We start from the raw sequence: 18323 nt of genomic DNA, 5'->3' as shown, positions 1-18323 counted from the left end.
GGACTTTGACCACCGACGCGCGATCGCCATGTCAACCGCCACCCATGACCCATCCATCACTCTGTGCAGCGCCCGCGCGTACATGTCAAACATTTATTTTTCTCGAGTGGTCATGTCAAACATGCGCTGCCAACTTTGTGTCCACAGCTCGCTCGCCGTGGTTATTATATAGCAGCGGCGCGCGTCAGCCTTCCATAATAACGTGCGGATCGTCGTGGTTGCTCGCTCCATCGCTGCCATCGATCAAACGTGCGCGCGCACCATGGCAAACGGCGTGCTAAGGTGGCTCTGCGTCGTCCCCGGACGGGCGCGGCGGCGGCGGCGCGAGGCGAGGCTGGTGCTGTGGGGCGGGGAGACGCGGGCGGTCGAGCCCGGGAGCACGGCCTGGGAGGTCATGGTGGAGCACGGCGCCGGTGGAAGGGTGGTGTGCCGGGCCGACGGGTTCCGCATCGGCCGCCCCGCGCCGGTGCTCGCCGTCGAGGACCAGCTCGAGGCCGGCCGCACGTACATCGTCGTCCCCGTGGACCGCCTCCCAGCGCAGGGCCAGGGCGCGGTCACTGCGGCATCGCTCGCGGCGCTATCGTGCGACAGCCACAACGGCCGCGGCGGCGTCTTACCGTCGGCGCCGTCCCTGGCCGGGGGCGGGAGGAGCCCGTTCGAGTACGTCAAGGACGGCGACGGCCGGACGGTGATCAGTGTCACTGAGGAGTTCATCGTGAAGGCCTTCACTGGGAGGCGGCCGCCCGCTGGTGCCGGTGGTGGTCGTGGTGATGAGGAGGAGAACGGGTCGCCGATCTGCAGCACGCCGGAGCTGAGGAAGCACTACGAGCTGCTCGTGGGGGCGGCGAGGGGGAGGCCGTGGTCACCGCGGCTGGAGACGATCGAGGAGCGGAAGGCGAGGAGGGGGCTGGACGTCGTGATCAGCCCCCGAAGGCTGTCGCCGGCGAGGCTGCTGGGGTTGGTCAAAGGATCCAGCGAGCTAGCGAGGTAGGACGCCGGCCTTGCGTATGCATGCATGCAGATACAGAATCCCACATTCTGCAACAGGCCAACAATGACCGTGCGCGTGAATATCATTTCAAAACAATAACCTTCGCTGTATATACTGCTATGCTATGTGGCTCCATCTACTGGAATGGACTTGCCTTGGCTGACGCCTCCGATCTGTACATTTTGCTAAATTCCCTTGAGAATTTTGTACAGTTGAAAGATTTATATGTCTGAGTAGATAGTGAAAACATATTTTTACTGTAACAATATCTTTAATAATGTTAAGCCGGTAAATAAGAAACACACGACATTTGCGATATCACGAGCATGGGTAAGTCATTTGTGATTACTCGTATAAACGATGTTGGAGTACCATCTTTTGGGACATCCTTGCTTGCGAGTGCCCTCTGTGTCGTTCGGTCCGGCGCATCTCGTGACGCGCCCTCTATGAAAAAAGTTCATTATAAACCTTGAATTTATAGAGCTTGGTTAAATCGAAACCTCAAGTCTGAATCCTGCTCATTGGCACACTGAACTTATCAATCGCGATTAAGGTTTTGTTTGGTTCATAAGTCTTAAGACTTTTTTTAGTCCTAACTTATAAGTCATAAGTTCCTAAAAAATTTCTACCTATTTGGTTACATGGATTTATTAGAGACTTAGAATTTATAAGTCCCTTTAAGTCTCATCTAAATCGAACAGAAAGGACTTATAAAGACTTAAAGTGGGCATTCACTATAAGTCTTCATAAGTCCCTCCTGTTTGATTTAGATGGGACTTAAAGGGACTTATCACTTTAAGTCTCTATAAGTTCCTTCTGATTGATTTAGATAGGACTTAAAAAGACTTATAAATTCTAAGTCTCTAATAAATTCATGTAACCAAACACCCCCTAAGATAGAACCCTGAAAGTTGTTTGGTGCATCGGGAAGGTGACGTTTCAAAGTAGGATTACAAGCTACTCTCCCTGACGGCCGGGCCCATTTGTCATATTAATCTCGTTCCCCAATTTCTTCCTCTTATTCACTCCTGATTTGATCCGGATCGAGCAGCCTGCCCCGAGCAGAAGACATCCGGCGACTGCAGCGCATGACAACAGCTAGCTCATGCAGTAGCAGGCAGTAGCGAGCGCGCACAACAACTGGGCAATCTCATGGGCGGGGGAGAGGAGCACCAGGAGCGCGAGCTGGCCGCGTCTTTTGCAATCAACGCTGACGCGGTCTAGCACTACGCGCCATGGTAACATCACGAGCAGACACCATGGCACCAAGCTAGCAAGCGCCGCCGCTCCCGCTTCCCCTCCCCCTTCCCCTTCCGCGCCGCTCCCGCTTCCCCTCCCCCTTCCCCTTCCGCGCCGCTCCCGCAAACGCCGCGGGGGGGGGGGGGGGGGGGGGGGCTCCCTCCCCTCGCCGTCACCCCGGCGTGCTGGCGGGCAAATGCCGGTCAGTTCGGGTGGTGGTGGGGCCTCCTCCTCTCCCCGCTCGGCGCTGGATGGCATGGCCCGTCTGGATCTGCCGGCGGCGCGGCGCGAGCTCAGGGCATGGCGACGACAGCTGGCGGCGGGGGCGCGGGCAGCCCGCGGCGGCGTGGAGTGGCTGATGCGGTTGGGGGAGTGCCCCGATCTCGACGACGGCGGTTCTGGGTTCGGCCCAGATCTACCGGTGCATGGGGCCTCGGTCCTTGTGGTGTCGGGGCTCCGGCTCGCCGTAGGGGCTGACTGGCTCTGGTGGCCGGCCTCTGCTGCAGCGCTCCCTGGTGGTGGCGGGCCTGCCGCCCCCGGCCAGATCCGGCCCTGGGGCTCGTTGGTTCTTCGGGCGGTGTCGAGGTTTGTGGTGGCTTCTGCGTGATCATGGCGTGATGGCTTCATGAGAGGCGTGCGGGCTAGCGGAGGTGTTGTGTGTGGGGTTTGTGGTGTTGGAGGTGATCCGGGAAAAAGCTTGCCGGCCGAGGGTGTCAGCGTCTGTGGATGTCGTCTCACCTCCTTGGAGGCACCGTCGAGGAGTTCTCTCCCTACACACCCTCGGATCCATTTCTTCGGGTGAAAACCTTAGGCCCGGTTGGGTCGGGCGATGGCGTCGGCATCGTCGCTTCCTCCTTGGGGGCGTCGTCTTGAAGAGCTTTGGATCTCGTTTGCACACTCCATGGGCTAGACGCTCGCGACATTGCAGTCGGCTGGGGCTCGTCCGACAATGCGGATGATCTGTGCGGCTTCTTGTGTGCCAACGATGGCCGCTTCAAGCGGAGTAGGAATTGTTGTTGTGTTCTCGTAGTCGGTCTCATCGGCGTGTTCGAGGGGTAGTCGTGACTCTCTTGTCTTCTGAAGTCGGAGTTGTTTGAGGAAGAGCCTTGCGGTGACGATGACGTGAGACGGGTGGTCGGTTCTGGCACTGGCTCGGCGGAGATCCAATGCTTTTTTATCCTACAATGCTCGTCGACAGAGTCGAAGCTGCCTGGTCACCGACGCGTGTGGTGGATTGTTTGACGTTGTCCGACGCAGGCCTGTGTGCTTGTCTGCGGTGGAGGCTACATCGGTGGTCGTCGATGGTGAAGTCGGAGTCGCCCTCGCGGAGGCGTGATGACGATGAAGCCGGATTGCAACCTCGACGGAGCTCTTCCCCTTGGCGGCATGTGTGCGTACATGTGTAGGTTGTCAGGTCTCCCTGTGTACCTTGTTTTGGTGGGCGCATTGTGATGGTTTTAGCCCGGTTTTCCGTTTGTTAACCAGGCAACTCTCTTCGACCTTTTTTAATTGGATCGGGCCCGAAGGAACCACGTTTCAAAAAAAAGGATTGAGAGAGAGAATGATCAGGGACTACATGTGGAAGATAAATATGACAGGTGGGCCAAGTCAGTCAGTGGGAGTATCAAATTATCCCATTTAGGATATATATTTTTCTCACATGAAAATTAGCTTCATGGTCCGATTTACACCAGAATTGACAAGTTTAGTGTGCCAACGACCGGGATCGAGAGTTCGGCGTTCGATCTAGCTAAGTTCTACAAGTTGAAGATTTAGAATGGACTTTTTCCCGCTTCCCATTGTTTGATCTTTTGGGGCGCTTAGGCTGGCCATAGTGGGGGTATCATAGCTAGTAACATAGTCTTGGGACTAGCAAACATGATGATGTGGCAAGTAATTAAAGAAGAGAGAGATGATTAGAGTAACATAAGTAGATACCGTAACATGTTAAATGCTATGCTACTATGTGTCATGCATGTCAATAAATGAGATCATCTATGATACTAGTTTATGTTACAATGCACTATGAAGGTAGTATCATACAATAGTAACATATGCATGATACTACTATATGTTACTCTCCACTATGAGCAGCCTTAGCATCATGGTGATTTCCTCGGGGTCCATGACACATGGTCGCAGACACGTGCGTGACCACTTTTCTGCGGTGGCTTTGTTGCATCTCCGTACGTCGTCTCTACGTTGATTTACATGGGTCAGGTGAGGCTGGATTGGTGTGTGAGCATGTTGATTTCCCACGGGTTCTTTAGTTCGTATTGAGTATTATGATAATTAGGAAAGATAGGATAGCATAGGATCTTATTGTATCTTATCTTGTACTTTAGATTGATCATTGTACTCTTATATATATGTCCACGAGGTAGTTAATAAACATGGACACTACCATTTCCCTCTCTATCCCATCTCTTGCATGCTATCAACCTAACCTGTCCAAACCCAAGTCGTCGCAGCCGCTTCCGCTCCGTGTCGTCCCCACGGCGGGCGGTCTCCATGATCGCCACTTGTGGCTGTGTTGCCCATACCTAGGTTTGTCCGCTTGTCGCGTTGACCGGCTGTCCTAGAGAGTCTCTTTCCCCATGCCTTGATCCGATGTTTTTCTCTCTTGTCGGTTATCTTGATCGGCGTTTGTTTTAGGTTTTCCGATCTAAGATCGTTTAATGTCGCTCGCTGCCATCGTCGACTCCCGCGCATCTACTATGACACCGACATGACCACCCGACATCTTCTCCGACCAAGCGGCCTTGCGCAACGCAGCGACCCGTTAGGGCCGTCATCCCCACGTCTGCCACCTCGTCGCTCTGCGCCGGTCGTTGCCACCCTGCTCCGAACGGGACTCCTCCATCATCTCTCACATCCGCCGTATATGTACGACAACACAACATTCGCCGCTTCGGCCTAACTGTTGTGGCGCTGCTGCTACGTTGGTCGACCGGGCCTTGCTGCCCGGACACCGGTGTTGTGTTGGCCGTCCAGGCGTCGGTGCTGACACGCTCATCCACACGTCGTCGCACGACAGCCGTCATCGGAGGCTTAAGCTCAGACTCTTCCACCACTCCGCCTCCATCGAGAGCCATCCATGACCTCGCGCGCGATCCGTTTAATCACCCACCCGCTCGCGATCCACCCCACATGCGTTGTGAGAACGATCTGGCCCGTCCGCCACGCACGGCACTGCAAGTCCTATGAAGACTATCCTCGAGTACAGCGTGCCCCTCCATCGATCTAGCTAAGGGCCACCACTACGTCCCCCTATCGGGCCGCAACGCCGTTTTCCCATGGTTCTCCACGTGGCTGCATCGACTCACATGCGCCGCTCCATCGCCACCTTCGGGCCACAGCGTCGCGGCACCCGGTCCAAGCCGTCGCCCCGAGGTTGTCCCCGCGCCTGCACCGACCCGCGCACTACCGTTGCATCGCCCCTTTGGGCCGTATCGCCGTGGCGCATGGTCCACTCCATCATCCCCGCGCATCGACTTCCACGTGGTATGCCTCGTGCCGCCGCCCTCGGCGTGGTAACGCCGTCGTCTGTGCCCAACCTTTGTCAAGCCGTCGTGTTCTTCCTTGTCTACTTCAAGAACCACAGTCGCACTCCTAACCTAGACGCATCTGCCGCCTCCTCAGGTCACTGTCACCGCTCTTCCTTCACGGTCGCCAATGCTACCCCATAGACGTTGCCCCGCCATCCACCCCCTTCGTGTTCGTCCGGCACCATCTCACTGATGACCCACAAGTATAGGGGATTGATGTCTACTACACAACCTTCTTCTTGTAAGCGCGAAGTTTTGTAGGATAGTAGAAAATTTCCCTAAAGTGGATGACCTAAGGTTTATCAATCCGTGGGAGGCATAGGATGAAGATGGTCTCTCTCAAGCAACCTTGCAATCAAATAACAAAGAGTCTCTTGTGTCCCCAACACACCCAATACAATGGTAAATTGTATAGGTGCACTAGTTCGGCGAAGAGATGGTGATACAAGTGTAATATGGATGGTAGATATAGGTTTTGTAATCTAAATATATAAAAACAGCAAGGTAACAAATAGTAAACAGCGAGCAAAACGTTGTATAAATGCTTGGAAACAAGGCCTAGGGTCCATACTTTCCCTAGTGCAAGTTCTCTCAACAATACTAACATAGTTGAATCATATATAAATCCCTCACCTGCGACAAAGAGTTCACTCCAAAGTCACAAATAGCGGAGAACAAACGAAGAAATTATTGTAGGGTATGAAACCACCTCAAAGTTATCTTTTCTGATCAATCTTATGAGCTATCCCTATAAGTGTCACGAACAGACCTAGAGTTCATACTAAAATAACACCTTAAGATACATATCAACAAAAACCCTAATGTCACCTAGATACTCCAATGTCACCACAAGTACCCATGGGCATGATTATACGATATGCATCACATAATTTCAGATTCATCATGTTCAATCCAACACAAAGAACTTCAAAGAGTGCCCCAAGGTTTCTACCGGAAAGTCAAGACGAAAACATGTGCCAACCCCTATGCATAGATTCCCAAGGTCACAGAACCCGCAAGTTGATCACCGAAACATACATCAAGAGGATCAATAGAACATCCCATTGTCACCACAGATATCCCATCGCAAGACATACATCAAGCGTTCTCAAATCCTAAAAGACTCAATCCGATAAGAAAACTTCAAAGGGAAAACTCAATTCATCACAAGAAGATAGAGAGGGGAAAACTCCATATGATTTATCTATATTAATAAAGCTCACGATACATCAAGATAGTGCCATCTCAAGGACACAAGAGAGAAATAGATTGAACACATAGCTACTAGTACATACCCTCATCCCCGAGGAGGATTACTCACACATTATCATGGTGAGAAAGAGAAATTTGTTGATAGAGAGGTGCAACCCCGAAGAGATGGAGGCGATGGCGGCCACGACACCGGTGACGGGCAGCGGCCCTTCGCCTCTCCTTCTTCCTTGGTCTTGGTGCTGCAATGGAGGAGCCTCTCCCCTTCTTGGTGGCTGCCAAGGGAGAGACAAATTCGTGGCTCTTGGTGGCACTATCAAAATTAGGGTTTTTCTCTCCTTATATGTGCCTCTGTGGTGCTTTATGGCCCTCCGATGGATAGCCCCTTTATCCAATGGCTCTCAGGCACCTCTAGAACCTTCCTAGGGGCTCCTCACAGCCCTCATGAGTGTCCAAAGTCGTGGATTGGTCGAATATATCAGATATGTTAAGAGTTGGACTCAATCACATCAATAATTCTCGTGATCCCGTAATCAGATATTTTCCTTCCGTAAAACGGGTCTCCATGTCACATACGGACTCTGTTTTGAACGAATTTGTAGTCCAGAATCATTGCCATAAAATTCCCCACACTTTTCTAGTTTTATCTTTTTCCATTTGATGCCGTCTTCCGGGGTCAAACTGACGATCTCTAAAAACTGTTTGTGGACAGATTTGAGTAGAGTCGGAGTCCTCCTCCAACAAGGTTTTTTTTGCGTTTTTTTCGACAATTTCTAATTACCGACAAATCAAAGTGTGAAACAAGAACTTCTACAATTTTGCAACAATTAATAGGTTAGTACCAAAAAATAATATCAAGTTGTAGTAAAATGATTTTAAAACATCCAAGAATGACAACATAACAGCATGGAACAAGCAAAAAATATAGATACGTTGGAGACGTATAAGGGATCAATCATGGTCCTTTCGATAAGTAAGGGTGTCGAACCGAATGAGGAGCAGAAGGAAAATATAAGCGGCATTTGGTAATATATTCTCTGCAATCACTGAAAATAGTAGTAATGTGTAATTTGATAGCAAGATAATTTGTAAAGAGTAGCAAGTAACAAAGGTAGCAAGGTAGCCCAATCCTTATTAGACAAAGGGCATTCCAAAAGTGTTTCTGATAGTAAACAAGCGTTCTCGAGGACACTTGGGAATACTGGCTAGTCATGCCTATCATGTTTGAGTTGATTCACGATCACTACTTTGATAACTTGTAATGTGGGTGGACAGGCGCTAAGTTGTTGTTCTTACTTGAACAAGCAACCCACTTATGATTACCCTCTTTTGCAAGCATTTGCAACTACGAACAAAGAATTAAGATAAATCTAACCATAGCATCAAACATATGGATCCAAATCAGCCCCTTATGGAATAGTACAAAAACTAGGGTTTAAGTTTTTCTCACTCTTGCAACCCATCATGTACTTCCTATTATGTAGTGCTTTTCTCTAGGCCCAAGTATGGTGAAGTGTCATGTGGTCGACGTTCACATGACACTACTAGAGGAAACACAACATACATGCCATCAAAATATTGAACGAATACCAACTTCACATGATAGTTACAACAAGACATCTCCCATGCTCTTAAGAACAATAGTAACTACTCACAAACCATGTTCATGTTCAAGATCAGAGGGGTATTGAATATGTTTAAGGATCTGAACATATGATCTTCCACGAAATAAACCAACTGGCATCAACTACAAGATGTAATCAACACTACTAGCAACCAACAAGTATGAATCTAAGGTTTAGGGACAAATATTGAATACAAGAGATGAACCAGGGTTTGAGATGAGATGATAATGATGAATATGTTGATGGAGATGAGTCGTTCAATGATGGAGAGAGTGTTGATGATGAAGATGGCTTCAATTTCACCCTCCCGAAGAGAAGTATCCTCGCTGGAATCACTCTGCCACAGAGAAAAAGTGTTCCTGCCCGGGTTCCGCCTCGAGAGAGCGGCACTTAATACCAGAAGTGTTCTTCTTGATTTTTTTCTAGGACAAATAACATCATATAGTGGAAGATGGGCCCCAAAGGCCTACTGGTGGAGCCACAAGCTCGGTAGGCGCGCTTTGCGGGTAAGGGCCACCCTTGAGGTCGTGAATCTATGGTGGACCCCCTCTTGGTATTTATTCCATCAGTATTTTTTATATATTTCAAAATATTTCTTCGTAAATTTTTAGGTCATTTGAAGCTCCAAAGAATAGCCAACTCTGTTGTAGCCATTTTCGGCTCCAGAATTCCAGTTGCTGACAATCTCCCTCTTGAGATAATTCTTTCAAATTAAGAGAGAAAAGGCATAATAACTGCATCATAATGGTAAAAAATATTGTAATTAATAGTAGGAAATCAAGATGTAAAATGGACATATCAACTACCCCAAGCTTATTCCTCACTTGTCCTCAAGCGAATACAAAACTCGATAATCATGACCACAAGTTTAGAGAGAGAGAGGAGTTGATAAAACATATTACACACATAGTACCATCATGATCATATTGTAATAGTAGGTAATTGTCATAAACTTCTCATATCAAAGTAACAATTCATCCACAACTTCAAAAGTATAAACAATAAACTTTCTTGAAAACCAACAAACTATGTTCTCAGCCATCAAAGCAATTGCAATTCATCATATATAGAAAGAGAGTCTATTTAAGAGCTCAATCTAGAAAATTTCACAAGCGCAGCCATCATGTAGTCTTCTATGATTGCTGGCACTCGAAACATATTTTTAGAACAAATAGTATAAATCAAATACAGACGAAGATTGGAGCTTTGTGTTTTTCCTCCCAACCTATTTATCTTAGGGATATGGCCAACAATAATGGAATATTGTTGCCTAAATTCAACTGGATATATGTATCTAGATCTTTCCCTACCACATTATGCTTGCTAGATAGACAGTTACTAAGGATTGGATACAATTGACTCTTGCATAAAAATAAAAAATTAATATAAGCATAAACATAAAAAGAAATGTCACACGATAGGCCCTTTGGAGAGGGAAGTAGAGGTTGTCATGCGCTTATAGTTTTTGGATGTGCAATCTCTTGGTGCAAAGGAACATCACTTTATATTGCCCCTTATGATAGCAACCTTTATTATGCATGTCGTTGCTTTTATTTCTTTGCCATCACAAGTTCGTACAAATCTTATTTCCATTACAATAAAATATCATACATATTTAGGAACATTGTTTTTGCCTTTTGCACCGACAACAACTTACTTGAACGATCTTATTCAATACATGGGTTGATATGGCGGACTCTCACGGAAAGAAACTGGGTTTATGGGTTTTTTGATGCACAAGTAGTATCTCTACTTAAGGCAGAATTTTGGCTACAAAAATAGCGTCAAGCACCACATGTTAGAGGATACATGACAATATAACTTCTTTATGAATGTAAACAAACATAACTCATTACGTTGTTTTCCTTGTCCAACCCCAACCACTTACTCATGTTTGAATATAATTAATGGGGGTTCATTGTAGCGACCCGACTCAAAACGAGTCAAGCCTCTGTGTATCTGTGCCATCCCTGGATGAGTATGCTGGCACACACAGTACATCAATGTATATATCAAAGTGCAATCACATGGAAATAGCGTAAAACTGATATATACCTTAAATATCTCAGCGGAAGCAGTCAAGGGAGTGGAGTCCTAATAAACACCAACGGCAAGTTGAGTGTAGACTGTAACCCTGAATCGTACTCTTACTCGTCGAAGAAAAATATCTGCAACATAAGACGTTGCAGCCATGTAGGTCAGCATATTGAATATGCCGGCAAGTCACATATGAGAGGGGGTAAAATATCATCTATACTATATGCATATATGGCAGGTGGTGTTGTAAGTTTTAGCGTAAAGCAAATTTTCTCCTACAACAAGAGGGGCTAAAAGCAAAATATTACTATGCTGTTGGTTGTTAATGAGATGGTTCCGCCAACCAGTTCTCATACCCAGGTTATCAATATTACCCACATCAAATATATATAAATGGTGTTGAGAATTCCAGATAACTTCAGTTCCTTTGGCTCAAGTTGTCCATGACCGTGGACACGGCTAATCGATTAGGTTTGAGTACTCTGCAGAGTTTTGCACACGTTCCCCACAAGATTTGATCGCCTCTGTGTATGTCCTCGCACTTTAGGGTGTTTGAAGACCGGATGATCAAAACATGGTCTTTCAACGGGTCCCTCTGAATCCCTGTCGGTGCCCATCCAATCCTACCGTTCTTCTACATCTGCTAGCACCGCCTGTCCAGAGTCGCCGCGTTGTCCAACCAAGCCAGAGCCCATAATGACTTGTGGCTGTGCAGGTAAGCCTTGGGTCTTGAAAATATCCGTCCGTCTCTTTGATCCTGGGTGAAGCTTTCCGCAAGATGTCATGGCACGTCTCCAGCATCCCGGGTCATCCACTGGTTTCTCTAGGGAGCCGATCAACCGTCCTTCACCCAGAGTTGCATTGCATCTCGAGGTCTTGAAAAGTCTTGACTTAACCGGTCTTGGTTATTCAATTATTCTCGCATCACTCGTGATAAACTCTCAACCAGAATCCCGTCTACTCAAGCATAGCAATATGAACTTTGTCGTCTCGGGACAAGTAACGGGGTTGTTGGGTGCCTACCACATGATACTACAATATGTAACCATAATTTCCAAGTACCTACTCAGCATGCAATTGGGCATAGGATGGTAGAACTACGATGCATAAAACATAGGTGATACATGATCAAATGACTTGCCTGGTATTACTTGATGAAGATAGTTGCTCTCATAATCCTGATAATTCTACTCGCCACACTCCGAGCAATCTATCATAAACAAATAGCATTCAATAAACATTCATGCCAAAAAGGAAGAACCAAGAGAACATAAGAACAAAGCATGTCTTGGTGCAAAATAACAACGTACTAAGGTTTAATAAAAAAAGGGCCTTATGGTGTTGTAAAAGGAACGGTGAAAGGAATCAACTCAAAAGAGTCAAAGGATGATCAACTATCGCTATATAAGCTCGACTTGCATACACTATGGGAGATGATCAAAAATATTGGGAGAACAACATGAATGTTGTTTGACAAATAGTATAAGACATAAGAATTTATTTGTAGAAAGAATTTCTTGAAATGGAGCACTACAACACAAGTTATAGCGAATTGAAGTATGAATTGAATTTGCATTCAAAAGGTCAAGAGAAGTTGAACTGAAGTACGATGGTTACGTACAAAAATATATGACATGAGTGTTTTGGGGTAAAAGGAATCAATTGAAAAGGTGGTACGATTTGCAAGATAAGATCAAATGAATGTTCGAATACAAATTTGAATCGCTCAAATTTGTAAGGTTCAAAGGTCGAAACTAATGATGCTACTGGATATAGGAGATCAATATGAGCGTGTCGAAAAAAGAATTACTAGATTTGAAATAGCGGATCAAAAGATACAAATACTTCAATATAACATTGAATCGGCTTAGAACGATGTGAACACTTTTGGGCACTAATAGATAAATCTGATTTGATCAAAATTATAAGTTGAAAATTAAAACTAATGATACAAATGGGAAGATTACTTTGATACGAATCCGACGCAATTGGATTCATCTAAAACGGAGCTACGGATAAAAAGATATGATCAAAAGAAGTTTGAATATCAGTGTGAACAAATTTCGAAATTTAAAAATTTCAAAAAGTTGATATGATAGGTTCACCGGATAGGTGGGATCAAGACGAAACTCTAGGAGTTGGTTTCATCTAATTCGGATAAACGAGTAAAAAGTTATGGCTATTTGAAAGAATCAGGGTCAAGCTGTTTTACGGAAGAAATATGCTATGTCTAAAAGAATTCTAGGACTAATGTGTAAATACAGAGACTAATTGATAAATCTAATTACTCTACCATATACTAGTGTAGGAATACTAGTCTAGAAATAATAAACTACGGAAGTATAAAAAATACGAAGAGAAATACCTTTAGAATGCAAGTAAGAATTAATTTCAATGAGGAGACGACTTCGAGAAATCCCGCCGAAGAGAAAAGAATATTTTTATTTAATAAACCTAGTCAAACCAAAAGATTGATTTAACTCGAAATAGATGATTTTTGGAAGCTCCTACGGGTCTATATTTATAGGTGGAAAGAAGGTTTAAAGGTCAATAGCTAGGCAATGTGAGACTAAACATATACGTAAAGAGGAGAAAAGAAGGGACCAAATGCCCATGGGCCAAGTAAATTTCGGCCAGCCCATAGGCAAGCTCGGATGAACAGTGTTTCCTGGTGAATAGTGTCTTTTTTATTTTTTCAAAATAAACAGCGAAAACAAATATAAACGAAATTAAGAGAATATTTTATATAGGCAAATTATATATCAAAATTTTCAGAATAAAATTTCGTACAACATGAACATTTTATTTTTCACAAAATAAAAACTTTTTTTTTAATTCAATAAAATCCAAATTTTGTCTTTAAATTTTTGGCACTATTTTTCTTCTCACTTTTTTTTGGGGTGTCATGTTACCTCCTCTCTTTCTTGCTTGGCAAGTATATTGTTAAGAAAAAAATTGTGGTTGAAATATTGTGCCAAAAATAAAATTCAAATCAAAAACCAAAGGAAAAAAATCAAATGCCACATTCATTCAAATTCTTTATAGTTGAAGAAGTCATGTTATCTTCTCTCACTGATTTTAAATGGATTAATTTGAATTCAAAAGAAAATGGGAAAGTCATTTTATTCCCTCTCATTCAAAACTTTTAAAAAAGTTTCAAATTCCACTCAAGTTTCAATCACTCAAACAAACAAAAAATGAATCTAATAATTATATTAACATTCCAAAATTTGTAATTTTGGGATGTTACATTCATAGTCATAAAATGTGTCCAAGATGGTGTATTTATATGTGATATCTCTCTCCCTTCATTATTCTTTCATGAATTGCATCACTGACCAATGTTAAGTTTGTTAGCTTCCAATAAATTTTATCAACTATACTTTTCATATGAGAAGTCATTACTCCCTATGGGATTAGCATATGATCCATTTTTTTATTTCTTCTTTATTTCTCATGATTACCACAAGGATAAAACACTCAAGCTTGACTAAACTTTATTATATAAGTCTCACACATGATTACATAGATAGATCAAGAAGCAAACACTCGAACTGAACTCATACTAAAATCATATTCTTACAAATCATGAAAACTAAGGTCAAACTAAGATAGGTACTGATGGTAAAAGTCATGGTGATATGATTTCGTACTAAAACGTATTTCTTCGATGATGATGGAGTTATATTCTTGGTGATGATTCCTCATAGGGCACGAAGCTCCTCCTTGAGATTACCGACCTCCTGTTTAAGGTACAAGTTCTCGTGATGAAGCTTGCTTGTAACAATCAATGCACCATCCACCAAGGGGTGAATTTTGGCGATGGAAGAGGAAGCGACATCCACATGCTCACGACGATAAGGGGTAAATGGAGTACTGGAAGATGTAACCATATTTGGCAAACTTAACCTTTTCAACTCCACATGCATATCTCGAGGTTGAGGCAAAGGAGCCTCTTCTTCTTCTTCACTCGAGGATTCCATCCTCTTGACATTAGTGTCCTACTCTTCATTTGTTATCCATGCATAAGTATTATATCCCCATAGACTCTGAGATTTGCAGTGAGGTGCAAAACGTAGCTCTCCTCGTTCGACTCTTCACATGACATGGTGCTTCTAAATTTACCACAAAACAGCCACGAAACAAGAACATAGGAGAAACTTGTGATGCGATGGTCAAGACCAGCGAGGAGTATATATAATAAAATATATGTACAGGACAATTCTATGAAAGGAAAACGGAGTCGAAAAAGTCCGCGGGGTAATCACGAGCTCACACGGCGTGCCCTCGGGGTAGGGCGTGCCCCTCACCTTGTCGCTCCCTCGTGCACTTTCCTGGTTGTTTATTATTTTCCTATTTTTTATATATTTTTAACAAATAAAAATACTTTTATGGAACTTTTTGAATCGTTTTACTTATCGTATCACATACCTACTGCTTTTCAGGATTGTGGAGCGTTCCAGTAGGTCTCTTTTAGGTGTTCCTCTAGTGTAATTACTTTAATAATGTTTGCTTCAACATTAATGGGTGTAATTGCGATATAATATTTAATTCTTTGCCCATTAACCACCTTAGGATTTGTTCCCTCAGCATTATTAATCTTGATAGCTTGAGAGTGATAAACTTCTTCGATGATATAGGGTCCTTCCCATTCAAAGAGAAGTTTCATGCAAAGAATCTAGAATGAGAGTTGTATAATAGAACCTAATCACCAACGTTAAATTCCTGTTTTTTATTCTTTTTTCATGCCATCTTTTCCTTTTTCATTACAAAACTTGGAGTTTTCATAAGCTTGTGTCCTCCATTTATCTAGGGAGCTGATATCAAATAACATGTTTTTATCAGCAAGCTTGAAATCATAATTTAGTTCTTTAATTGCTCAATAAGCTTTATGTTCTAATTCTAAAGGTAAATGACAATCTTTTCCATAGACTATTTTATATGAAGACATACCCATAGGGTTTTCGTTCTATAAGGTGAAAGTGCATCGTCAAGTTTTTGCAACCGTATCTTCCTAGACCGGTTATAGTCTTTTCCAAAATTAACTTTATTTCTCCATTGCTCAATTCAGCTTGACCACTAGACCCAGGATGATAGGGTGAGCCAATTCTATGGTTAACATCATGTTTAACTAAGAGTTTATGAAATGTGTCATGAATAAAATGTGAGCTACCATCACTCATTAAATATCTAGGGACTCCATACCTTAGGAAGACAACATTTTAAAGCATTTCAATAAATCTGTTGTGATCAACAATACTAGTTGGAATAGCCTCTACCCACTTAGTAACGTAATGAAGAACAACTAAAATATGAGTATACCCATTAGAGTAAGGAAAATGTCCCACATAATCAAAATCCTAAACAGTGAATGGTTCTATAACAAGTGAAAAAATCATAGGCATTTCGTGGCGTTGATAACCCACAAGTGTAGGGGATCATTTGTATCCTTTTTTGATAAGTAAGAGTGTTGAACCCAATGAGGAGCTAAAGGTTGAATTAATATTCCCTCAAGTTCTATCGATCACCCATACAACTCTACGCATGCTAACGCTTACTTTACCTAGAACAAGTATGAAACTATTTTGCGGGAAGGAAACTAGAAGTACTTAGTAGGTGTAATAGATAGTTTTGCAATATAATAAAAAGCAAGTAAATAAAAGTTAGCGGATATTTTGATAAATATTAATTTAGTTAGTTGTTTATTAGAATTTTTTTGTGTAACCCAAGAGAAAGATTGTCCATAGGCAATTGAATATAACATGATAGATACTTGTCATATGCAATGAGGCAGAGGCATACATTAACACACTTTTCGTACTTGGATCATATTCACTTATGATTGGACCTCTAGCAAGCATCCGCAACAACTAGAAATCATTAAGGTAAAACCAAACATAACATTAAAAATAAGTCCTCTTTACTCCCATATGCAAACAATTCCCTTACTCGGGTGTAAGCTTCTGTCACTCTAGCCACCCACTATAAGCGAATCATGAACATATTGCAGACCCTCCAGCGGGATTACTTGACGTGTGCGTCTAACGAAAGAAACATTAGGATAGCACCATATCATCATACAACTCATATCAATAACATCATATCACAATGAACCCGTAGGACATAAGATATCTACTCAAACATAATAGGATAGCCACACATCACTCGATAATAATATATAGCATTAAGCACCATGTTTAAGTAGAGATTACAACGGGGAGAAGATGTTTTACACCGCTACAAATAGGCGGGAGTTGATGGTGATGGTGGCGAATTTGTTGGTGTAGCCGTCATGAGGGTCGCCCCAGTGGTGCTCGGGCGCCATCGGGAGAGAGGGGCAGAGAGCCCCCCTCTCTCTTCTTCTTCATTGGCCTCCTCCCTAGGTGGGTGGAGGATTTCCCGGGGGGCAGCAGCCCCTCCAAGATTGGATCTCTCTCTCTCTATTTCTCTTCTCTTTTCGCTCCCGTTTTATGGCCCTTCACGTTTCCTAAATATACGGAGATCCATAAATCCGATCGGGCTGAAATTTTGAGGGGATTTTTATTGTGAAAATATATTTCTTGTGGACAAAGTAGATATCCAACCGACTAAAGGTGTGACCAAAAGGCACCATGGCGCGACCACCCCTCTGGCAATGCCCTGTTGCCTTGTGTACACCTCGGGCATCGTGGGGCGTTGATTCTTCTTCTCAAAATTCACATATCTTCCAAAAAAATCTCCATAAACTTTTACCGCATTTGGACTTCATTTGATGTGTAATTACTGTGAAACAAAAAAACACAAAATACAAGAACTTTCACTAGGCACCGGATAAGTAAGTTAGTCCCAAAAATATGGTCCCCAAACATGCAGGAAAACACAAATTCAATAAGTACTGTTGCATGATATGAATGAAGTAAATACTTGTTACCGAGAAAGCATTCGTATGGAGTAGTAATGGACGAGTCATATACTCTTGGATCAAATTGCTTCATGGTGACACCACCTTCTTTATGAATTAGCCAAGACAATAATGCTTCTTCAATGTAGCTAGATCACTTTTAAGTACAATATGGTCCCCAAACGCGTGTTGAGTCCGAAATAGTTAGCCTAACTACAAAATATATGGCAAAAACCACTCAGTTATGTGCATATAGATATGAACTTGAATTTCATGCACATCTTGGCCATTAAGAATTTACCACAGTAAATATATATTGGATCAAATAAATTAAACAAATAAAGTAAACAAGGCATGGGAATTTACACATAGTAAATATGCCTCCACAAGCCTACCAAATCCAAAGAGATACAAATTGGACAAATGAATACATAATTGTTAATACTTCCAATAACCTCACTAATCATTCATGTTTTCCAAAATAAATCAAAGTGACAAATCAACATATGATATCACTCCAAGTTCAACACATGAACCAAGCAAAAACCAATGAGCATATAAAATATGCATTGCACATATTATTACATGGATATCTCACTTAAGCAGATATAATATAGTACAAGTAATAAGATAATAACTCCCATAATACCATGAAAACTAGTGATATGAACTCAAATAAAAGCATGGGAGATTACACGGAGGAAAATGAATTTCTCAGCTAGATATAAAATCTAAGTAGAAGCAAAAGCCGATATGAAGATGACCATGAAACTCTACCATACAAGTAATACATG

General features: G+C 43.3%; 1 protein-coding gene across 1 annotated transcript; it reads left to right on the top strand.

Moving 5' to 3' along the window:
* Positions 1-262: 262 nt before the first annotated feature.
* On the top strand, positions 263-1289 carry LOC123425427. Its single transcript, XM_045109129.1, has one exon. The coding sequence runs from the start codon at positions 263-265 to the stop codon at positions 989-991; it is 729 nt and encodes a 242-aa protein (XP_044965064.1). The 3' UTR covers positions 992-1289.
* Positions 1290-18323: the final 17034 nt, after the last annotated feature.

The sequence above is a fragment of the Hordeum vulgare genome, chromosome 2H, assembly GCF_904849725.1.
Source record: "Hordeum vulgare subsp. vulgare chromosome 2H, MorexV3_pseudomolecules_assembly, whole genome shotgun sequence".
Classification (NCBI taxonomy): domain Eukaryota; kingdom Viridiplantae; phylum Streptophyta; class Magnoliopsida; order Poales; family Poaceae; genus Hordeum; species Hordeum vulgare.
Note: the sequence above shows the minus strand (reverse complement) of the source record. Positions and strands in the feature narration are given on the sequence as shown.